A 25903-nucleotide genomic window follows, 5' to 3' on the forward strand; every position below is an offset into this window, starting at 1 on the left:
TGGTATTTTTCCATGAGGCCTGACTCTTCTCTGCCTTCATTTCACTTCCTCATGCATCTTTTCAGTAAACCTCTGTCAACTCGAGTGTAGGTACCACATTCCTAGACAGCATTTTTATACCCAAGAAACAAACTGGATATTTAATGAGGTTAAAAAAAGTTCTAAATGCAGATTAAGGCAAGATTTTGAAAATACTTTTAAGTTGTAAACTACAAAAAAGGACAGCATACATTGCCGTTTGTTTTTATTTAAGTATGTAAAGTCAGACGGGAAAGCCACTTTCTTGACTACTCGTAGCCCACTGTCCAGATGTTAAAACTTCAGTGCTGTGCTGTTCGGTACCACTAGCCACAGGCACGGAACCCTTTATATTTAAGTTTAAATTAATACAAGTAAGATAAAGACAAAATTTTAGTTCTTCAGTCACACTAGCTGTGTTTCAAGTGCTCCATAGCCATATGGGGCTTAGTGGCTAGATAACACTTCCTGACCACCCTGACAGGGAACATAACAGATGGTCCACGATGGAGCGGGAGAAAAGTGGGGTGCAGAACTCAAATTCTAGTGAAAAGACCAGACTTAATGGTCTGACTGAGACTGGAGGAACCCCAGAAAGCATGGCCCCCAGACTCTCTGTCAACCCAGAACTAAAACCATTCCCGAAGCCAACTCTTCAGACAAAGAATAGACTGGACTATAAGACATAAAATGATACGCGTGAAGAGAGTGCTTCTTTGTTCAAGTAGGATACAGGAGACTAAATGGGTGGCTCCTGTCCGGAGGGGAGATGAGAAGGCAGAAAGGGACAGGAGCTGGTTGAATGGACACGGGAAGTCCGGGGTGGAAAGGAGTGTGTGGTCACATTATAGGGATAGCAACTAGGGTCACATAACAATGTGTGTATAAATTTTTGTATGAGAAATTAAGCTGTAAACTTTCATCTGAAGCACAATTTAAAAAAAACACTCCCATCGTTACAGAAACTTGGGTTGGAAAGTGCTGTCTTCGTGTCATTCCAGATTTTCTGTTTTTAGAGTAGGAAAAAAAAATACACGTGTATATATATGCATGTATAGAGAGATAACATACGCATACACACAGGTATGCTTTTTTAAAAAATTTTGTATTATGATACCATTTTTTAAAAATGCATATTGTCCTGTAGCCTTTTTTCCCTACTTAATTACATAATATTGGCAACTGCCCAAGTCTGGATATATAACTATCATTTTTTCTAATGGCTGCATAGTATTCCAGTGAAGGCTTGAGCAGGCTATATTTAACCATTCCCCTATCAATGAAAATTAAGGTTATTACCAATATTTTTGCTGCCGTTGTTGTTGCTAGGTGCTGTTGAGTCACTTCCGACTCATAGCGACCCTGTGTACAACAGAACGAAACACGGCCTGGTTGTACACAATCTTTGTTATGCTTGAGCCCATTGTTGCAGCCACTGTGTCAGTCCATCTTGTTGAGGGTCTTCCTCTTTTTCGATGACCCTCTACTTTACCAAGCATGATGTGCTTCTCCAGGGACTGATCCCTCCTGATAAGATGCCCAAAGGATGTGAGATGTAGTCTTGCCATCCTTACTTCTAAGGAGCATTCTGGTTGTACTTTTTCCAAGACAGGCTCGTTTGTTCTTTTGGCAGTCCTCCGTATATTCAATGTTCTTTACCGACACCACAATTCAAAGGCATGAATAATTCTTTGGTCTTCCTTAGTCATCGTCCAGCTTTCACATGCATACGAGGCAATTGAAAACACTGTGGTTCGCGTCAGCTACACCTTAGTCTTCAAAGTGACAGCTCTGCTTTTGACACTTTAAAGAGGTCGTGTGCAGCAGATTTGCCCAATGCAATGCATCATTTGATTTCTTGACTGCTGCTTCCATGGGTGTTGATTGTGGATCCAAGTAAAATGAAATCCTTGACAACTTCAATCTTTTCTCCGTTATTCATGATGTTGATTATTGGTCCAGTTGTGAGAATTTTTGTTTTCTTTATATTGAGGTGTAATCCATACGTTTTTTGCATTTTTGCTGTAAGAATAGTGTTCCAGTGAACATTCTTACACATACCTTTACATATGATGCTATTTTTGTTTGTAAATTTCTAGGATTGCAGTTGTTGGATAATTAAAATTCATATTTCATATGTTGGTCACAGTTGCCAAATTACTCTATAAATTATTTCTTGGGTTTACTCCTATCCATGGTAAACAAGAGTGCTTATTTACTTTTGTTCTTCTTGAATAACTGAAAAATGGTATTGCATTGCTTTAACTTGTACTTTTTTAACTGAGTAAAGTTGAGCATCATTTTCTGTGTATGTAAGCCAGTAGAACTTTTTGTGAATTAACTGTTTATACTTCTTGCAATTTTTTATTGGATTGTTAGACTTTTTCTTACTGTTTTGTAAAAACTCGTATACAGTGACTATAATTTACAAATATTTTTATTTGTTGATCATTTATCTTTCACGTTCATTAATGAGATAGGGCTCGAGTTTTTACCATGCTGTGAACAGTCTAACCCCAGGCTTATAAAATATTCTCCTAGATGTTCATCTGAGTTACATTTGTGTGTGTCTGTGTGAGAGATCTGAGGTGAAACTCTAATATTTTATTCCAAATGAATATGCAATTGTTTTAACATCATTCATTAAAATAGCTCATCATTTTGTACTAATTTGTGATCCTGCCATCACCATATACTAACATTTCATAAATACTTGTCTCTTTTTCTGGACTTTTCCATTTCATGATATGTTTGTCAGTTTCTGTCTATTTTAATGCTTAGTAGAGATAGTCCCTGCCACATTACTCCTTTTTCAAAAATGTTTTGTGGCTGTTTATCTTAGTTATCTAGTGCTGCTGTAACAGAAATACCACAAGTGGATGGCTTTAACAAAGAAATTTATTTTCTCATAGTCTAGGAGGCTAGAAGTCCAAGTTCAGGGTGCCAGCTCTAGGAGGAGGCTTTCTCTCTCTGTCGGTTCTGGGGAATGGTACTTGTCATCAGTCTTCCCCAGTCAAGGAGCTCCTCAGCACAGGGACCCTGGGTTGAAAGGACGCTATTCTCCTGGCTCTTCTTTCTTGGTGGTATGAGGTCCCCATTTCTGTCTGCTTGCTTCTCTCTTTTATATCTCAAAAGAGATTGATTTAAGACACAACCCAGTTGTGTAGGTTGAGTCTTGCGTCTTTAACATAACTGCCTCTATTCCTGCCTATTTATAACACATAAGAAAATCACATCTAATCAAAAAATGGTGGACAACCACATAGTACTGGGAATCATGGCCTACTCAAGTTGATACACATTTCTGGGGGACACAATTCAATCTATGACACTGTTCTTACACATTTATTCTCCAGTTGAGCTTAGAATTAATTTTTTAAGTTCTAAAATGAAACAAACCAAAATCATTTGAAGTTTATATATTAATTTGGGAGGGATTGACGTCTTCCCAGCCTGGGTATTTTCATTTATATCTTTTGTGTTCTTTAGCAAAGTTTTTTTTTTTTGTATGTTTTCATATACGTCTTACATTTTTCTTCTTAAATATATGTCTAGATGTGAAGGTATTTAATTGAATTTCTTATTGTTACTATCAGTATCTTAAATGTTTTATTTTAAAATTGGTTCTTTTGCTACAAGAGAAACACTGATTTTTATATATTTACATGTGGTTCTCTTTACCAAGTCTGATTAAAAATGTTTTATAAATAATTTCCTTTTTTGTCTTTATTCATTTTCTTTTCTTTTTTTTCCCTAATAGTTGAGAAGGGTATTTCTGAAATTTCCAGCTGGTTCTTTTTTTTTTTATTTTAATTTGGTTATCTTTTTACTGCTGACTGCTGTTTTTGTTGCATTGTTGCCAGAGAGTATAGTCTGTATGTTTTCTGCTTTTTCGACATTATATAAAGGTTTTCTTTTTGGTCAATAACTTAATTTTTGTAAATATACTTTGGACATAAGAAAAAAGAGTATTTTCTGTCATCTCCAGGACGGGCCCTTATTGTATTGCTTTTTAAAGTGTTACATGAGTTGATGCTGAGGCTGGGGTTAAAATTGCTAGCAACAGTGTCATACGTGGATTCAAAAGACTGTATCTCAAACAGCTTAGATGGCACTAAAGGTATGCTCTGGGAAGTTGTGTTGGAGACTCTAAAAGCAGATGGAAGTGGTCTCTAGTGCTAGCATGACTGGGTCTGAATGCCAGTTCTGCCACTTACCAGTTGTGTGACCTTGAGTGAGTTACTTTATCTCTCTGTGCCTAGGGGCAGCTTTAGCTATACAATAGGAATAACTGTAGCGTGTACCCTGTAGGGAGAGTTGTCATGATTAGAACAACATTTTGCATACACAAGTAGTCCCATGACATATTCAAGTTACAACGACCTACACTTATACAGCCTTTTTTTTTTTTTTTTGGTACACCTTGTCATTAGTAATATGTACTGCATACAGTGTTTCAGTGCATGATTTTCTGATGTTATCATTCTCAGATGTTCACTCACAGATGTTCAATGTTATGATTCACCGTTTGTCTTAGTTTAGTGCTGCTGTAACAGAAATACCACAAGTGGGTGGCTTTCACTAACAGAAATTTATTCTCTCAGTCTAGGAGGGTAGAAGTCTGAATTAAACGTGCCAGCTCCAGGGAAAGGCTTTATTTCTCTGTCGGCTCTTGGGGAAGGTCCTTGTCATCAATCTTCCCCGGTCTAGGATCTTCTCAACACAGGTACCCTGGGTCCAAAGGAGGCGCTCTGCTCCTGGCACTTCTTTCTTGGTGGTATGAGGTCCCTCTTCTCTCTGCTCACTTCTCTCTTTGTATCTCAAAAGAGATTGACTCAAGATACAGCCTAAACCCTGTGGATTGAGTCCTGCCTCGTTAACATCATAGAGGTTAGGATTTATAACACATAGGAAGATCACATCAGATCAAAAAATGGTGGACAACCACACAATACTGGGAATCATGGCCTACCCAAGTTGACGTACATTTTTGGGGGGACACAATTCATAACACTGTTCAAAAGACTGCCGTATAGCAGGCTATGAAAAAGAAAAAGATACTCGACTTATGTCAGAACTGACTTACAACAGAGTCGTCAGAATGCAACCCCGTCATAAGTCAAGGACTATCTGTAGTAAATGCCATATACATGTTTATTATTATTATCAAGACATCCGTGTTGGAGGTATGTGTGGAAGAATTCTTATTGCTTCCTGACATACATGAGAATGAATAAACCAAGATTGCTAAGTTAATATTTTCTGGATATATATGATTTTGAATATTTTTGTCTATAAGTTAATAAATTAAGTGTCATGTGTAGACATTTGATTATTTCATTTAAGTACCCACATTTAATATGTATATGTTCAAATCTCAAATTCTCATGGAATCCAGACTTTCTGGAGTCATTGAGGCTGGATACCCTGAGGAAATCTTTAAACCTTAAACTGAAACTATCCCCTGAAGTCATCTTTGAACCAAATAATAGTTTAGCCTAATTTGAAAACATGATGGTTTGAAAGAAATGAACCCCTGCTTGTTGAAAGCTACATGACCTCATCATTTTGGATTACGTCCTGCTTTTATGTTCTCAGAGGAATATGCTAATATGAAGTTTGTTTTCCCAATTTCCATTTCTCTAGAAATGATAACCAAAACCAAAACTAAACCCATTGCCATCAAGCTGATTCTAACTCATAGAGAACCCTATAGGACAGAGTAGAGCTGCCCCCTAGGGTTTCCAAGGAGCAGCTGGTAGATTCGAACTCTTAACCTCTATGCCATGAGGGCTAGGCTAATAATTCTGAGGCATAGAAAGTTAAGCAGCAGATTCTCTGTCCTTAGTCTTTTTTTTTTTTTTTGACCAGTGTATGATGCTTTCTTTGCCATGGCCAAGAAGAGTCAAGTAATATTTGTTGAACCCCCTGAATTATTACAAATCATGAGTTCTAGAGGTTCTTGCTTTTTATAGAAACAAGTCCATTATCTCTTTTTTTTCCTTAGAAGAACGGAAATGAATTTCCTTCTGTGCTAATAAGATCTTTTATTAGACCACAGAGAGTAAATTAAATTTTCATTTACTTAACATTTAATGGTTTCAATTTCTCATTTAGTGTTAGATCTTGACATACTTATATTGGAAACAGCAAATACTGTCAAATTAATTGTCCATTTCTAGAATTCAATTTCCTTTCTAGCTTCAGGTCCTTCCTAAGTGAAAAACATACACACAGTTTCTGAGGACAGACTGTTCAGAAGCAAGAAAGAATAATGTATTTTGGGAATTAAATAGAGTTGTAGAAAGCAGAAGTTGAATTTCTTATTAAGCTTTTGTTGGTAGAATAATTATTTCATTGGAATACCCCTGAAAAAGACATCTGCAATTTTTTTATGAGTGAGTTAAAATGTGTTTTCTCTATGGTTTGTGGATTTCATTAACTATTATTTGTCACGTGAGACACTGAACAGTTTTTTTATACGACTGTAATCTAATCTCATGGGGAAAAAATTCTCTTCAGCGGGAATCATTGACATTTTGAAGTCAATTGATTTTATTCATTCAAGCAAAGCATTTAACTTGATAAGGTAAGAACAAAGGCTTATGCTTCTGTTACCAGTTATTCTAGACAGTTCGCCTGTTCAGTGATAAAAATAGGTTAAGGATTGAGAATTCAGGAGGTGGTGGTTCTTGTGACTACTGTTGTCGTTAGGTGTCGTCAGGTCGGTTCCGACTCATATCAGCCCTGTGTATAACAGAATGAAACACGGCCCAGTCCCGTGCTGTCCTCACAGTTGTTGCTACGTTTGAGCCCTTTTTTTTTGATCACTATTATTTGTAATTTCATCTTTCTCCTCTTTATTTCTCTCCATATCCTATAAGTTGTTTGGAGATCAGCTTATTTATGTATAGACAAAAGGTGTAACTCAAGATGTGGTATGAAAGAAGAGTGAGGGGTAACTTCAAGTGAGGCGAACTAACAAAATATTTTAAGCTGGCAAACTTGACAGACTTATGTTGAATCCTCAATGTAATCCTTGATTGATTTTCTGTAAATTTTAAGAAAAAGTGGCTAAGAATGTGAAAAGAAAACATTTTAATGGAAGTTCACCCCTCGAGAAAGGTTTGGCAAAAAAGGATTTAAAACTAAGTAGAAATGTGTCATATGCCTAGAAATGCCATTTTATCAGTGGGTCGTGCAGGAAATGAGGTGAGAAAGCCCAGTTTGCACATGAACCTGTGAAACATTGGCTGACGGCTGGAATGTTGTCCTGATACAGTATAGATGGAAAACGACTCCTCTAAGCAACGTCGGGCTTGTGAATGGAAGCATGAAAGTAACAAGACTAGAGAAGCATCCTCGTGATCTATTTTAGATTTCTCCAGGAGACACTGTTTGCTCATTTTACGCTATTTTCAGTACAGCCTGTTTTATGCACTGTTGACAAAAAGAACGTTTGCATTATAGAGTACCAACTACCAATTGCTGTCATGTTGGTTCCGACTCACAGCAACCCCGTGTGTGTCAGAGTAGATCTGTACTCCATGAGGTTTTCAGTGGTTGATTTTTCGGAAGTAGGTTGCCAGGCCTTTCTTTCAAGGTACCTCTTGGTGGACTCAAACCTCTCACCTTTTGGTTAATAGCCCAATGTGTTAACTCTTTGCAACACTCAGAACTCCTTATAAACTGCAGACACAGTTTAAGAATGATGTAGGTATTCTTTTTCTTTTTTTCCAATTGACTTCAAAATTATATAATGTTTATTTGGAAACGCAATAGTCTTTGTAATTATTTTTTCTAATCTTACCAAGAAATTAGGTTGTTGAAAGTCACATGTAATTGAACATATTAGTTTTCCATTATCGATCCTCATTGATGCAGGATCTTCTGTTAGCTATGACACAAGTTTTGTTTTGAAATATTGAGTGTACATTGTGTGTGTGTGTGTATGTGTGAAATATGTGTTTTGTTGGGTGCTGTCAATTCTGACTCATGGTGTCCCCACGTGACAAAGTAGAACTGCCCCGTAATGTTTTCTTGTCTTTATTCATTATGGAGTACATCACCAGGTCTTTCTCCTGTGGAACCACTGGTTCAAACTGCCAGCCTTTTGGTTAGTAGCCGAGCACTTAACTGTTGTGCCACCAGGGCTCCTTCATGTGAAATATAAAGATCCATTAATCCATATCAAGCCATCTACTCTGAACTAGATTTTTAGAGGATTTTCTTCTTACATTGTCAAATTCTGCATTAGACTTGAGAGAGAACAAAAATATTGTATTTTTCCTATTATTTCTTAATAAAACTGAAGCTAGGAATTAGTTCTTTTAATTATTTTGTCTTACTAATTAAATGCAATGGAATGTCAGTTAATTATGAGTATTATTGTGGTTTATGGGTCCCTGGGTGGTAGACACGGTTTGCACTCGACTGCTAATTGAAAGGTTTGTAGTTTGAATCCACCCAGCAGCACCATGGAAGAAAGGTCTGGCCATCTACTTTTGTAAGATTACAGATGTTGAAAAGTCTGTGAAGTGCAGTTCTGCTCTGAAACACGTGGGGAATTGACTTGGCAGCAGTGAGTTTATTAAAGTTTTACATAGGAAAGTTACTTAAAAGAAGTGGTTTTGATTCTGGATATAAAGCCTTTTTATAGACCAAATCAAACCCGTTGCTGTCGAGTTGATTCTGACTCATAGCTACCCTATTGGACAGAGTAGAACTGTCCCATAGGGTTTCCAAGGAGCGGCTGGTGGGTTTGAACTGCCCACCTTTTAGTTAGCAGCTGAGCTCTTAACCACTGCGCCACTAGGGTTCCCTGTTTATATAAACTTTATAAAAAATAAAACTCTGTTTTGTATTCCTGTTGAAATGTAAAAGGTTTAGAATCAGCAGCTGATTCGTTCACTGTATTTTAAAATATTCATTTAAATCTAGCTGTTCTCATGGGGATATATGAGAAGGCATTTGGGTAAGAATGTTTACATTTAAAAGTTTTATTCAGTAAATGTTTAAGTGCTGAGGATGTTCTTGGAAATATATGCGTGTGTATGTGTTTGCACACAAATAGTATACACATTCTCTGCTTTTCAAGAGCGTGATTGTTGGGTAGACAAGGTGTACATTCAGGTAAATTGGTTGATTACAACTTAACTAACAATACAACATATGACCCAAAGCATATAATTAAGTTCTGAATAAAAAACACAGTCAGATACTGTGATGTCGCAGGAGGGCAAGGTCATTGGTGGATGAGAGAAAACTTCATGGAGGATTAATTGGAGTCCTGCAGGAGAGGTTGAAGTGGTAGAGGTGATTGGGAAGGCACTTAGTTGAGGGATATGGGATGGGCAAAGGCATAGAGGAAGAATGCGAATGGTATATTTGAAGAGAGATAATATAACAACTACGCAGGGCGTCTGTGCTAAGCACTGTTCCAAGTGCTTTGTATATATTAGCTCATTGAATCCTCTGAACAACTCTAGAGGTAGATACAATATTAATTCCATTTTGCTGACGGAGACTCTGAGGCAGTAAGAGATTAAATAGCGTAAGGCCATACAGCTTTTTAGTTATAAAATTGAGGATCCAGTTGAGACAACCTGACGCCAGAGACCTCATCATTCTTCTGTCCCATACTGTAGCCACTAGCCGCATACGCTGTTGAGCATTTGAAATGTGGCTAGTTCAAATTGAGATGCGCTTTAAGTGTGAAATAAATAACAGATTTTGAAGATTTGGTATGAAAAAAATGTACAGACATCTCAGTAATTTTACATTGATTACATATTGAAACAGTGAGTTCGGTTTTTGGTTTTTATGTAATTTGATGGTTTGTGGGGCGTTTGGAATCTTTGCACTGGACCTATATCATCCTGAGGCAGAAGGTAGCTGTCCTGGTCTCCTCATTCTGTTAATACATTTTGGTAAACTGACTTACCTCTTAAGTTATACCAGGGCTTGGGACATTTCCTTTCAAATTACCCTGGCACCAGGAGACTTTGAGGTCTTTATTCTCATAAGAGACATTCATGTTGTATTATTTTTTAGATTGTCTTTATAGTAATCAATAATAAATTAGGCAAATTAGTCTTATTTTTTCATGATTACATCGAATTTATAAACCTGGAGGCCTTACAGTAATATTCCATATTAACATAAAATAGTATATAGTTCTCAATATATGCAAACACATTGCTTTGGTTACCTACAGCTTTGATCTGTGGTCTATTAATAAACATTTCTAATGATACGGATTTAAGAACATGATCCTTTGTAGAAAAATTACCAGGACTATGCCTGAATAAAATTCTTTGCATAAATGGCAACTTTATTAGACATTCCATTCACTATTTTTTTCAGTGTAAACCATCATATTTTTCCTGAAGAAGGTGCTTGACCTGCTTGCATAATTTAGTGGCATAAGAAATCACCTTGGTAAAGTGCTGGGATTCTAACACTTTTTAATAGTTGACGATAGCTGTCAGATAGCAGCCTGCAAAATGGTATCAGATGATTTCCAGCAGAAGTCAGGAGGCAGCAAGATGATCTCACTGGCTTGGAGCAGAAGTAGCCCCAGAGGCAGTTCCCAGTTGGCAGATGTTCCCCGTTACTAAGTTGACTAGAATTGGGAATGCATTTTTTCTTTTCTCAAGACCAACCTACAGACACATCTGTTGTCCTACCTGAGTGATAGTGCTGTTTCATCTCCCCTAACCTGTCATGTCATGGTTTCTCTGGGAAGATTTACTCCTGGTATGGTGAGAGGCTCCCTGACATTCTCTTTCCCTCTGGTTGATAGTAGCTCACCTGTCAGGGGCAGTAAGAAATGGGTAAACCCTCGTGAACACAAACATCTTGTATGAAGCAAAATTTCTCAAGGTCTCTCTCTTCCTGGATATTTTGGATTATGGCATAAAGAAATATTAGCTTTCTGCAGGGGCAGGAAGTCCACATGACTGCTTTCTTCTGGTGTGTTGTATGAGTCATTTGTGGATTGAGTCCAGTACTTCTCATGCTGATATGGAGGAGAAATAGTACATTTTTCATAGTTTTATTTTGTACAGAATAGGTCGTGTACACAAACTAAGCTCCTTGAAGGCCTGTTTGTTTTTGTAACTCCAGCACTTAGCATAGTGCCCGGCATGTGGAAGATGCTGTTTGTTGAATGAATGAATGAATGATTAGCTGTCCTTCCTGAACTGCCTTAAATTCTGTATGGTCTTTTTGAAATTAGGATAATTTGATAAATACATTATTTTTTTACGGTAATTTAAAAATTGAATCATGGACTTCAGAGTGATATACTTTTCTAGTTACTTTGCTTTCTCATTCAAGAGACAGTGTATTTTCTAAAACTGTAAAGGGATGGTCTAGCTGCTGTCAGCCCACGATAAAAGCATTTATTTTGGTACAGTGGAAAAATTAGCAGAATAAAGAGATTGCCTAACCGAATTAAATTGCTAAAGAGCAAACTAATTTTCCAAGAAAAACAAATCTTCAAATCTCAATATCGAGGGAACATTTCTGTTTTAAAATAATAAGTACTCTCTTACATTTGCCCTTAATCTTGTCTTTCTTCGTAAACCATAGTAGGAGTAAGTATAGTATAATATTTAAGAGCATGGGCTTTGGAGCTCAGGCAGACCTAATTTAAGCCCCCCTCTGCTGCTTAATCCCATGTAATCTTGGTCAGGCTGCTTATGCTTTCTAAGTAATACATTTTTCTCCTTGTAAAGTGACATGATAAAGGACCCTCGTGATCTTTAGATGAACTAAAGTCTGTAAAGCACTTAAAAACCACTTGCTGTGGAGTCGACTCTGACTCATGGCAACTCCACGTATGTCAGGGTGTAACTGTGCTCCATAGGATTTTCGGTGGTGAATCTTTTGGAGGTAGATCACCAGGCCTTTCTTCCAAGGCACCTCTGGGAAGACTCAGACTGCCAACTTTTTGATTAGCAGCCGAGTGCTTAACCATTTATGCCACCCAAGGACTCTGTAAAGCACTTAGGCATATAGGAATGTTCAGTACATGTTAGTTGTTGTGTAATAAGCCCTGAACATGCATTGCATCTTTGCTTTTGTTGAGCTTTATTCCAAGAATATTTGAAAAATTCTGGCCGCTTTTTAAAGACCTAGTTTAAAATGATACATCTTCACTGTGTTTTTCTCATCCTTCTCTTACTTTTTCATCTCAGCTCCCATAGTAGTTGATTACAGCGCTCACCATGTGTTATAGATGTGTTTATTTCTACATTGTCTACACTAGACCAGGAATTCGTTAAGGACGAGGAGGATGTTTGTAATTTTCTCAACTCCTACCACACGTTTTGGTGCATGATATTTAACAGAACCTTTGTTAAATTGTTTAATTGACTTGTATGTGAAAATCTGGCAGTGTTAATCAAATGATAGTACTATTGTAGGACTTAACGTATGCCCAACCATGTGCTTGGTATATTATTAGTAGTTATTTGGTATTTAAATGCCAAGAGTTAGAATGTTACCACAGCTAGTTGAACAGTAATTCCAAGTATTAAATTTTTGACACTTGGAACGTAGCAATTTTTTTAATCATCTATATGTAATCGATTTCTGCAACTTTCTAAACTTTATATGTAAAGTTCTAATTACTTCTTTCTGTAAACTCCTCATCAAGTTCAGTCTCATCTTTTAAACTGATTTTCTCCCTGAATTTTAAAGCTGTTTATTAAATAACAATGTTTTATTTATATCCTATAATATTTTAATGGCTACATCTTTTATTTCTCATTGTGCTTTAGATGAAGGTTAATGGCTGAATCTTGATGGCTAGCACTGAGAGCTGTTTATAGGCGCTGAGGGCTTTAGTAGGTCCCTGGGTGGCGCAAGCAATTTGCTTTTGGCTGATAACCTAAAGGTTGGCAGTTTGAACCCACCTAACGATAACGTGGATGAAAGGCCTGGTGATCTATTTCCGTGAAGATTACAGCCAAGAAAACTCTGTGGAGCAGTTCTCCTCTGACTGTCACACGTGGAATTGCCATGAGTTGGAAATGACTCAGTGACAGCGGGTTTGGTTTTGGGTTTGAGGGCTTCGGCATGGTACCTTCTTCACAGCAACCTGAATAGATGCAGGTACTATTGTTTTCCATGCTTTAGAGATGAGGAACTAAAGCTTATAGATGTGGGGTCACTTGCCGTACATCATAGAGCTAGTAAGTGGTAGACCTAGGATTTGAACCTAGGTAGAGGGTCAGCAAAAAAGAGGAAGACCCTTAACGAGATGGACTGACACAGTGGGTGCAACAGTGGGCTCAAACACAGCAATGATAGTGAGGATGGCACGGGACCGGGCAGTGTTTCGTTCTGTTGTACGTAGGGTTACTATGAGGTGGAACTGACTCAGTGGCACCTAACAACATCAGCAGCAACAGTCTGATTCTGGAAGGATCCCTGGTGCTGCAGTGGTTGAACACTTGGCTGCTAACTGAAACGTCGGTGGTTCGAACCCACCACCGACTCTGGGGAGAAAGATGTGGCAGTCTGCTTCCCTAAAGATTATAGCCTTGGAAATCCTATGGGGTAGTTCTTCCCCATCCTGTGGGGTTGCTATGAGTCAGAATTGATTCAGTGGCAACATTTTTTTTTTTTTTTTTTAAAATCTGATTCTGGAGTCCCTGGGTGTTGCCAACATTTAACACATTCGGCCATTGGAGGTTTGTGTCTACCCAGAGGCACACAGCGGAAGAAAGGCCTGGTGATCTACTTCTGAAAAATCAGCCATTGAAAATCCTATAGAACAGTTTACACACATGGGGTTGCTGTGAGTCAGAATCGACTCTGTGACGACCGGTTTAATCTGATCCTAGAGCGTAAAGTTAGAATATGCAAGTGCCTGCTCTTCTCACCATTTATTTGAACTTTATTAATTTTTTCTAGTTTAATATAAAAATTTAATTTAATATAAAAATTTAAAATATCTAATGTTAGTATTAGACTGGTTGCTCAAAAAATGTTGCTTTTCTTCATTCACTTTTTGAGGTATCTGGTGAAATTTTAGGAGCCCTGGTGGCACAGTGGTTAAAGCACTCGGCTGCCAACCATAAGGTCGGCAGTTCGAACCCACCAGCCACTCTGTGGGAGAAAGATGTGGCAGTCTGCTTCCCTAAAGATTTACAGCCATGGAAACCCTATGGGACAGTTCTCTGTCTCATAGGGTTGCTGTGAGTCGGAATCGACTTCATGACAGTGAGTTTGGTTTGGTGAAATTTTAGGTGTATATTTTTGTCACTGTGTATATTTAATTTGTCTGATGTCTTAAGTGGAGCCCTGGTTGGGCAGTGGTTAAGAGCTCGGCTACTAACTAAAAGGTCGGCAGTTCAGATCCACCAGCTGCTCTTTGGAAACCCTGTGGGGCAGTTCTGTTCTGCCCTACAGGTTGCTATAAGTTGGAATTGACTCGACGGCAGTAGGTTTGGTTTGGTTTGGTTTGGGAATGTCTTAAGTAACAAACAGTTTTCATTTTTAGATTTTTTAAAGTTACCTTTGCAATTTTATTTAAATCTGAATGAGCTTAATGTCTGATATCTTAAGATCCAAATGCACTGCAGTTTTACATAGCTTTGGAAATTCAGCAGGTCGGATGTTTCCTCGTTATTATTACATAGTGTAAACCCTGGTGTAATACAATTTACTATGGTTTCTTTCTAACATCAACATTATAAAGGGGTTTATTCTATTATGTTTAGAGAAAAATGGTTTTAAAATATTTTTAGCATTACATTTCATGTAAGCACTTTTCATCTTTTTTAATATAGGTAAATCAGCAGACTGGGAAGATGATGGTTGGGGAGCATGGGAAGAAACAGAACCCCAAGAACCTGTAAGTCTTTATAAATGTATGCAAATTTCCTGATGTGGCATTTTCAGAAGCTGTTACAGTCATAGACCCCGTTGGAGTCCTCAGTTGGTACAGTGGTTAATGTGCTCAGCTGCTAGCCCAAAGGTTGGAGGTTGAGTCCACGCAGAGGCACCATGGAAGAAAGGCCTGGAAATCCAATTCCAAAAAAATTCGTCACTGAAAACCCCTAGTTCTTCTCTGATGCTTGTGGGCTCACCATGGCTTGGAATTGACTGGATAGTAACTGGTTTGGTTTTGGACCCCCCATTACAAAAGGTATTCTTTTGCAATGATGGTGACATATTTCACTGTTGAATTGACATTGAAAACCTGTGTCAAGAGCTTCATTGTGCCTACGTAGTAGTAGTTAAGTAGATACCTGTTCTTAAGGAACCTAATGACTGTATAGCTGAGTGGGCTAAGTTTAGGATTCTTTCTCCTTCATAAGTTACTCTTTTAGACTCTTTCATTTATTCATTAAAGTGCTCACCACATGGTAGGTCTTTTCCTAGGTGGTGAGAATATAGCAGTAACCAAGATAGACAAAACCCAAAACTCATTGCTGTCGAGTTGATTCCGGCTCCTAGCAACCCTGCAGGACAGAGTGGAACTGCCCCATAGGATTTCCAAGGAGCGGTTGGTGGATTTGAACTGTTGACCTTTTGGTTAGCAGCCGTAGCCCTTAACCACTGCACCACCAGCGAGGGCTGCAAGATGGACAAAGTCCCTGTATATGTTAGTATATTTTCAGCTAGAGTAATAGGAAATCTAACCTAAACTGGCTTAAATAGGAAGGAAATTTATTAGCTTGCGGATGAGGAAGCCTAGAGATAGGTTGGGCTCCTGGTTTGACTGATGGGGTGACTCAGCAGTGTCATGAAGTACTCAGGTTCTTTCCTTCCGTCTACTTCGCGTCTCCAGTCTTGGCTTCATCCTAAGGCTTGTTCTTCTCACGGTACGTAGTATTGTAGTCAGGAGCATTTGGAACAGCATATTCTTTATTCATGTGCAGACAGAGAAAAAGACTGGCCTTCCCATGACACTTAGGAGTCAGGAAAAACTTTCTCAGAAGCCTGTAGCAAACCTTGCCTTATATCTCATTATTGCTCATTTCTGAACCAGTCACTGGCAGGAGAAGATTTTCACTGGCCAGTCATACCATTCCCTGCAATTGTGGGGAGGGTAGGAGGCTCAGCTTCTCCTGAGGCCCATGGCTACATGGGAGAGGAGTCAATACCTGAACAAAATCAGGAATTTTTACAGAGAAAGAAGAGGGAAAACGTATATTGGATAAGCGTGTCTACTTTTGGTATTTGTTTTCTAGAATCATATAGCTAAGTGACTGTTGTAATATAACACATTGGTGTGATCCAGTGCACCCTTGAACCTATTGCAGAATCAAGGTTTACAGTGTGTTGCTGACTGATGTGCTAGAGACTTGCTTTATTGGCCAGTTTTCTGGTAATTACTGGGGAGAGTGTGAGAAAATGAATGAATAGTGAGCCCATATAAAACTTTTCTGTCTGACAAATATAAAACAGATAGGTTTTTATAACGAAATAAGTCATATGGACAGCTTTTATCTTTACCTTTAGATTTCCAGGTAAGTTTGAGGTTTTCTAAACCAGCCTCATAGACATTGCCATGTTAAAGTAGAACCTCAGAGGACGTTCCATTGTGACAGTTGCTACATATATAAAATAGTGCTGTTGTTGAATTACGGAGCTATGGCATTTATTTACAGACCCAGATGCTGACATCTTAAAGAGAACTTTGTTCTCATACTTTGTTCTTTCTGGAGTGGATGTTTGCTTGTGACTGATGTAGTTGGGGATTTGTAGATGAAGCTATACAGTAGCCTCATAGGTTATTGGTTATACAGTACTGAATTTCAGTGTGAGGTGATAGAAGAATTGCGTTGATTAAGGGTAGGGTTGCACAGCTGATTATTGTAATTGCTGTCAGTAAGTTGTACACCTGTAAAAAATTGAATTGGCAAAAGTGTGATATAACAACCACCACACAAAAAAAGAGTAACTGCTGAGGCTCTTTCTATAAAACCAAACACCTTATGGGATTTGATTCTTTAGTTTGGAGGTTTAGGGTCATGGTTTCATGGGACATCCCAGTTAATTGGCCTAATATGTTTAGTGCTTCTGTTCTACCTCCAGGTTTGTTGCATAGCGCCTGGGGTCTTAAAAGCTTGCAGGTGGCCATCCAAGGCATAACAACTGGTCTGTCTTTGCCTAGAGCAGCAGAGGAAGAGAGAGGGTTAGGAATAGGAGGAAGAGTGGTATGTGTAGCTAATTACCTTCATGAAACAGCTGCCTCCTTTGCCATGAGACCAGAAGAACTGGATAGTACCTGACTACCATGACTGAACATTTTGATCAGAGATTCTATAGAAGAACAGAATTTTAGATTCTGATGGAACCCAGTCTTTCTGGAGCTAATGGAGTCTGGGTGAAACTATTGGATGGGAGCCACTGAAACGTTGCCCTGAGATCATCTTTAAACCTTAAATGAAAAATGTCCTCTGAAGTCTTTTTAAAACCAAACAATAGTTTAATTCAGCTTAGCTAGTAAAGAATGTCTGCGTTGAGCATTGTACTGGTTTAAAATATATCTACATGGCATCGAATTGACAAAAGCAACTCAAGATTGGATAGGAACCTTAGGGAGCAGTGAGTTTATGTTAATGAGGGAGGAACAACTCAGAAAAGGAGGGTGAGAATGGTTGCACAACTAGAAGAATGTAATCAGTGTCACTGAAGTGTACATGTAGAAATTGTTGCATTGTTTTCTGCTGTGTATATTCTCAACAACAAAAATAAAATAAATTATTAAAAACAAACAATAAAAACAAGACATCTTTGCCAAGGAAGACTGTTTGGTAGGTGAGGACAAAAATGGTACTATGGCCAAGGAGTAGGATATGACTTCTGCCTTGAACTGCAGCATCAACCAGTACTTTCTGTGTATCATTATAAGGTTTCTGCTGAGCAAATATTTTATACTAGGACTTAGAAATTTTGCTCAACTGAGGCAAAAGACTCCTAATACTTCTGCTACTGTCTATGTTATGAACAACTCCAAAGGCATAGCGAGCGCCGGAGGAATAACAAGAATCAGAATAAAGGTTGGCAGTTTTATGAGATGCAAGAGTACATGCTTTAGTCATGGCAACAGAGGTTGCCACCTAGTCTGATTGTAAAGAAGGCAAACGGAACTTTCCACTGCTTCATGTTAGAAACAGACCAGAAACCACAAACCTTCCTTCTCTAAGAGTCTCACCAGTAGGTCTTACTCACTTAAAGGTGAGACCAGGATTGGCGAAGTAGAACGTCTTTGAAGTCAACTTACAGTTTGCCAAGGGGCTGTAACTATAAAGACAATTAGAGTTCTCCCCCGTTGCTGTTGGGTTGAGGTTAATGTGACTAGGAGAGGAGAGTACAAGATGTTTTTCTTGGTCAGTCTGGCACTAGAGAGATGTTGTGTCTTGTTCTTCAGGAGCGCTGCAGTGGTATATAGATGAGTCACAGGTGGGAGAGCTGCTGCTGAGTGCTGACTTGGAGGCCAACTGCTGTGACTGAGTCCAGCAGAAAACCGTAAAAACATTGGGGTGCTTTTTACCTTCACAAGTCTGTGTTAGCCCTTTGAGAGTAGTTTCTTATTGTTATGGCAGACACAAGTAAAGGGCTTTTGTAATCAGAGAGAGTACCTGGGATCTGGATGAGGCTTTTTTAAGAAAGAAGAAAACCTCTTTGGGTTTTTCAGATTCTGGGGTGTCAGCTCTAATAAGGGGTCAGTGAATGAACAAAGTATATTCTAATATCCACTGTCAGCGATAGCCAGCTACATCCAAGAAAGTGTACATCTATGGAACTGGTAGGCTTAGGAACTTTGAGGACTGCTTCTATCATAGAAGAGGACGAAAGTCTTTCTCTTACAGGTATTTCCTGCCCAAAATAATAGATCCGTATCAGGCATAATGCTAATATGGACAAGTGAAAAGAATAACATTAAAGAATTCCTCTACTGCCCACAAGTAAATACGATAAAGGACTGAAAAGGCAAACAGAACAGGCTTTCCGGATGGACTGGGATGAAAGAGAAGGCAGAACAAAGATCCTCCTCCGTACAGACTTAGTTTTAACTACGATGGGACAATAGTTGGTTTGGGCAATTGGAAAAGGAGGTTGTTGTACGGAAGCTTCTCTTGGTCGATGATCCTATAGCATACAGTAAATAACTTTGCTGTATTTTTTATAGGGTGTTAAACAAGGGCTTTTAGTTGGGATTATGGTGTTTTGCTATAGGAAAGAAGTGATTAGAGGGGGATGTTTTCCTTAGCTTCTTGTCATATAATGGTAATTGAGGCAGTTTGAGAAGAAACTTCACAAGGCTTCATTTAACTTTAACCAACAAGGCGGGTTTAGTGAACTTTCCTTCCCTGGTATATTAAGACCAAAAGCTGTAAAAGTATAGAATTGAGGACTTGCTGGGCAGTGCTGGAAGCACAGCCGGTCCTGGGTCAGGGTCCTCGGTGAAGGCAGGCAGCATGGAAAATTCCCATTTACAAGAGACTGAAATATGCTCCATTATACAGAAAATGGTGTAGAAACAGGTTCACAGGGAATGTAAGCATTCTGGTCAGATAGAGGCCCCAGAGAAATGTTTGTTTACAGGCTAAGAAATAGGATCCAGCACGACCTGATGAAGGATTCGTAGAGCATTAGTAATCTAGGATGGCACTGGAACATCTCTTGCCTTATTTCAGTGTCATTAGACTCTGATGCCATCTGCCGCGCAGGAGAGACACCTAAGCAGCGGACGGGCCCAGAGGCAGGAGGAGAGCACTTAGGTTGTTCTAAGGATGTGCCCTCGGTTGTCCTCATTCCAAGGGAAGGTGACTGCAGAGGGCCTGCCAGCTCTCATCAGGACTTTTGACCTTTTACTGCTAGAAATGCTTATTTTGCCAAAGGCCTTCCTGTCAGCATTAATACAAGCTGGGTTTGGCCCAGTGAATCTCAGCTGGGTGTGGTTTTGGCCTCCCCCTCAGGGCATATTTGCCAGTGTGCGGAGACATTTTTGGTTGTCACATCTCGGAGAGGTGGGCAAGGATGTTGCTCCTGGTGTCTCGTGGGTAGAGGGTCAGGGATGCTGCTAAGCATCTTTAAATGTGCAGGACACCCCTTTCCCCATGACAAAATGTGCCACAATGTTAATAGTGCTGAAGCTGGGAAACCTTGGTCTAGCCCATAGCTCTTAACATAACTCTCCCAGTCTTTCTGCCTTTTTTCTTTTTCGTTTTCGCTAAATTTTTTTTTTTTTTGCCTCTGTTGGGGGCTTTAAAACTTTAGATCTGTAAGGTCATTAATTTAGTTTTAGCAGATTCTGGTGAAGTGATTTGCTAGTGTGAAAAGTGCCAGCAAAGATGAGTTTAAGTTGTTCCTGGGTCTTGGCCACAGACCAGCTCGGAGTCCAGGCTCAGTTTCAGTGGTATTATTTATGTCTGAACGCTTCAAAGAGACCTTCACCTGCCACTTCTTTCTCTTGTTTGTGCTTGTTCAGTGTAGTTCCAATCTGCACCCCTTAGGCATTCCCCCAGGGTAGCTCCTGTTGAATGAGCTCAACCTGGGGCATGGGCCTTAGGTCTCAGGCCAGGGAGGGAGGGGGACAGTGATGGATGGGGAGGTGATCTGAGGACCTAAACCCGATGCCCCCCAGTTGATTCCCACTCATAGCAACCCTGTTGTTGAACATACTTTCAACCTCGCCTCTTCATGGTAGCCCGTCTTTACTCCACTTCGGAGGGGCCTGAGCCTGTTGATGATTTTGCCAGTGCAGCTGCGGTTGCTTCTTAGCTTTCCGCACCATCAGTTCGTGGTTGTTAGCTTGCCATTGAGTGACCCGGACTCATGGCAACCCCATGCACAGCGGGATGGAATGCTTCCTGGTCCCGCACCATCCCCATGATGGGGATCAGACCACTGTGATCCACAGGGTTTTCGGTGGCTAATTTTTGAAAGTAGATCACCAGGCCTTTCTTCCTAGTCAGTCTTAGTCTGGAAGCTCCACTGAAATCTCTTCAGCATCATAGCAACACGCCAGCCTCCACGGACAGACAAGTGGTAGCTGCACATGAGGTGCATTGGCCGGAAATCGAACCCAGGTCTCTTGCATAAGCCAAAAAAGCCAAACCCATTGCCATCAAGTCAGTTCTGACCCACAGTGGCCCTATAGGGCAGGGTAGAACTGCCCCATACGGTTTCCAAGGAGCGCCTGGTGGATTTGAACTGCCGACTTTTTGGTTAGCAGCTGTAGCGCTTAACCACTACGCCACCAGGGTTTCCGGATGGAAGGAGCTAATTCTCCCACTGAACTACCAGTGACTGACCGTCAGTTTAGAAGTTAGTAACTGCAGAATCAGATACCACCTGTCCATCTGTTTTCTAGCTTTGAAAATGTGGCTTTTATCCGTTTTCTTTTTGCCCTGGTTGATTTTCACCTTTCAGAAAAATCCTTTACCCCCCCACCTTTTCTTTTAAGTGGGATTTTGGTGCTGAGAGTAGTAAGAGTAAAATTCATGTGTTTAATTCCACCTCTTTACCTGGAAGTCCATATAGCCTTTACTTTTACACACTGTGCTGTCCCTTTTTCCATTTAATGTAATCTGGGAGTTTTTTTCATATATGCATTTATAAATCATCTCATTCTTTGCAAGGAATGCCTAATATTTCATTATATAATTGTACCATGATTTATTTAACCTCTCTCCTATTGATGGGCATTTAGCTTTTTTTTGTTTTTTGGGTTTTTTTCAAGCAGCGTTACAACAAACTACACCTACCATACATCTTTGGGTGCATGTAGGCATGTGGTGTCGTGATTGAGAGTCAGACTGCCTGCATTTCTATCCCAACTCTGCCACTTATTGTTAAACCTTGGGTATCTTACATAACTTCTCTGAGTTGAGCTTCCTGGTTTCTAATGTGGGACTAATAACAATACCAAACCTACAGGAGTGTTTTAAGGATTAAATGAGATGTGCTTAGAATAGTACGCAGAAACTAGTTAGTGCTCAGTGTATTAGCTGTTTTTATTATTCCTTTAGAATATGTTCCTAAAAGTAGAATCGCTAGGGTAAAAGGTATATGCATTTGAAATTTTGAAATGGTTAACGATGCTTCCAGAAGGCTGCCCCACTTTGCGTTCTCACAGCAGTATATGAGAGTACCTTTCTTGGTGCTGCATGTGGCAGAAATGAAAACAGCTCTGAGCCAGATCTTACCTTCAGAAGCATTTTATTTGGCCCGAACAGGGTTTCATAAAAAAAATTGAGCTAAGATTTTAAAAGTGGAAGATTTTACACACACACACACACACACAGACACACACACAGACACACACACAGACACACACACACACAGACACACACACAGACACACACAGACACACACACAGACACACACAGACACACACACAGACACACACACGCACACACAGACACACACACGCACACACAGACACACACAGACACGCACACATAGACCCACGCACACACAGACACACTCACAGACACGCACACACAGACACACGCACACACAGACACACGCACACACAGACAGGCACACACACGCACACACACACAGACACATGCACACACAGACACGCACACAGACACACACACACACACACAGACACACACAGACACACACAGACACACACACAGACACAGACACACACACAGACACAGACACACACAGACACACACACAGACACACACAGACACACAGAAACACACACAGACACACACACACAGACACACACACACAGACACACACAGACACACACACACAGACACACACAGACACCACAGACACACACACACACAGACACACACAGACACACACACACAGACACACACACACAGACACACACAGACACACACACACAGACACACACACAGACACACACACAGACACACACACAAATCTATATCTGTGGCTTGTGTCCACATTCTGACGTGGCAGCAAAAGGCTGGAGAAAAGTAACAACTCTCTCCTTTGGTCAAGACAAGCATAGTTGTATGCCACAGCCCACTCTCTGCCTTACTGCTCCCCAACAGCAAGCCTGTACAGTTGCTTTTTATCATTGTCTGTGCGCTATTATTTATTTTGCAGAAATAAAATATTTCTCTCTACCCATTGTCTTAGTTATGTCGTGCTGCTCTAACCGAAATACCACTAGTGGATGGCTTTAACAAACAAGTTTTTTTTTTGGATGCTAGAAGTCCAGATTCAGGCCAGTGGCTCTAGGGGAAGCTTTCTCTGGGGGAAGGTCTTGGTTCCTTGGTAATCTTCATGTGATGTGGCATCTGTCTTACCTCATCTCTGCTTGCTTGTTTAATCTTTTCTGTCTCAAAAGAGATTGACTTAAGACAAACCCTACATTAATACCGTCTTATTAACATAACAAAAAAACCCATTCCCAAATGGGAATAGAACCACAGGGTATAAGTTAGGGTTTCCAACACATATTTTTAGGGGAACATAGTTCAAACCATAACACCCATGTGCCCATCATGTATTGAAAAAAAAAAGACTATGAGAGATGAGTGTGTTTTCTTACAGAGTCTGCTTTTCTCAAGTATTTTAAAATACTGTTGACCCCTAGTATGTTATCAAACTCTAGTCTTTGCTAATTTAATGGATGTGAAATGCCATTTCAGTGTTTTAATTTGTATTTTGTAAATTATGAATGATGTTGATCATCTTTACATGCATTTTTTCACTTATAAATCTTTTTGGAGAATGTGTAGTGTTCTGAACCCTAATAGCATTGACAGCACTGGGTTTAGTTATTAGGCCTATTCTGATTTATACTGGATGTTAATTGTGTCTTGATTGGTAGTCTTGTTTGTCCAACTAGATACTGAAGTTACTGAACAGGAATTGTTTCATACTTTCTTGTACCCCATGTTGCCTAGGGGAGCACATAGACTTAGTGGTTAGTATTAAACAGTTGTACAGGAAAAAGAAATACGATTTTTAGGTTTGGGGTTCCATTGTAATTATTTGTGAAATGTATTTTTTATGAGTAATTTGCCTTTTAAAAATGACAAATTTATTACAGAAAATTCAGGTATTACAGAAAAATCGAGATGAAATTAACCTGACAACTTCCTGGCATTTAAGAATAATCATTAATATTAACTTTAAGGGGTTCTCAAATGTAGACATCTTTCCAAGGCTTATACAGGTGGAAGATTGAATGGGTGGACAAATAGGCACCCTGAAAATTTTATAAAAATGGAATCATACTAACCATGCCATTTAAAAATAAATAATAATAACATTAGTCCTACTTGAATTGACGATGGAAGTAAAACTGTCAGAGTTACTGAATTATAGTTAACTTCCTCTAAAGTTTGGAAAAAAAGTTATTTAAAAAATTGAGGTTGAAGTTGCAGTGTTTCATGAAATCTTTTCTTTAGGTCATCTGTAATCAAATTTGTGATCAAATTTAGAATGAGTTCTTGCCTTGCTTCATCTGAATTGCAGACAGGATTTTAGACTGTGACCTGGAGAAGGGCCCAGACGAGTACTTTGCCTGCTGTGAGATGGAGCTCTGGGTTCTGCAGAGATGCGGAACAGCTTGCCTCATTGCTGCTCTCATCTATTTTATATATTGAAATTTTGCACAAAATTTTGTTTGGAAATGAAAAGTTCTGCTACCTAAAAAACAAGTTTGAAAAACATTGCACATTACAAATGTTAATGGCAGACCAGAAAAAAAGGAGAAACCTACTTGTATAGGATTGTTTATTTTCTGTTTATTTCTCAGAATTGCTGAAGCACTTACATCTCTTGCTTTGAAAGTATAGCTTGCTCTTTTATTTCTATGCCTTAGATGGTAAATTACTTACTAAGAATAACAGTTAGTGTCCTGGCAACCTGTTAATTTTACTGTCACCACTAGAATGTGTAAATATCTGTGAAGTTAGCATAGTCACAGTGACAATATAAGTTGCAGATGATGGACTTCCTGTACTAAAGTTGAAAGCTTTGAAAAGCTACGTTGGACTACTTTAATGGCTGTCTAATTCCTACAGTAGTTGATACACAAAAAACATTTGCCACTTACAGAGTGATAATTTACCTGCCCCTGTAGTGGCTAGCAGAGCCCTGGTGATGCAGTGCTTAAGAGCTCAGCTGCAAACCAAAAGGTCAGCAGTTTGAATCCACCAGCTGCTCCTTGGAAACCCTATGGGCCCTTTCTACTCTGGCCTGTAGGGTTGCTATGAGTCGGAATCGATTCAGCGGCAATGGGTTTGGTTTTTTTGGTTTGAATAGTGGCCAGCAGGGCCCTGGTGGCACAGTGGTTAAGAGCTTGCCTGGAAACCAAAGGGTTGGCAGTTCGAATCTACCAGCCGCTCCTTGGAAACCCTATAGGGTAGTTCTCTGTCCTATGGGGTCGTATGAGTTGGAATCGACTTGACGGCACCAAGTTTGGTTTTTACAGTGGACAGCTTTACCTGAAAGTCTGGTTAAATTACTGCAGTTTACCGTCTGCTGCATTATGAAAGGATAATCACTTGACAAGTTTAATAAGCTTAAAATCAAAAGAAAGACAAATTTTAAAATATGTATTATAGCCCTAGTTGTTTAGAAGAGAATCTTTTCCATAATTCACATTAGTGGCTTCTGTGTTTGTGTAGATTAAGAGAAATGTTTACCGGTCCAAATTCAAAGAAAAACCCTTGATGGTTAGGTCACAATAAAACATAACTATAGATCTGCCCATCAAACGGGTTATATTTTATAGCTAATCGATGCATTTGTTGTTAACTTTAGGACATTTGATGTTAACTTTAGTAACTAGATGCTAGTTTTTGTGGAAAAGCCGTCAGCTGCTAACCAAGAGGTTGATGGTTCAAACTCACCAGCTGATCTGTGGCAGAAAGATGTTAGTCTGGTTCCCTAAAGATTACAG

At 39.4% G+C, this 25903-nt stretch overlaps 1 protein-coding gene across 4 annotated transcripts in view; it reads left to right on the plus strand.

The window, feature by feature from the left end:
• The window catches only part of RAB3GAP2 (RAB3 GTPase activating non-catalytic protein subunit 2), a 111520-nt gene that overhangs the window by 8481 nt on the left and 77136 nt on the right, over positions 1-25903 (plus strand). For all 4 annotated transcript variants that reach the window (XM_023730969.1, XM_004375924.2, XM_023730971.1 and 1 more), the window contains exon 2: positions 14823-14887. In XM_023730969.1, coding sequence (XP_023586737.1) covers positions 14823-14887 — 65 coding nt within the window. The remainder of the gene's footprint in view (positions 1-14822; positions 14888-25903) is intronic.

Source organism: Trichechus manatus, unplaced genomic scaffold (assembly GCF_000243295.1).
Source record: "Trichechus manatus latirostris isolate Lorelei unplaced genomic scaffold, TriManLat1.0 scaffold00039, whole genome shotgun sequence".
Classification (NCBI taxonomy): Eukaryota; Metazoa; Chordata; class Mammalia; order Sirenia; family Trichechidae; genus Trichechus; species Trichechus manatus.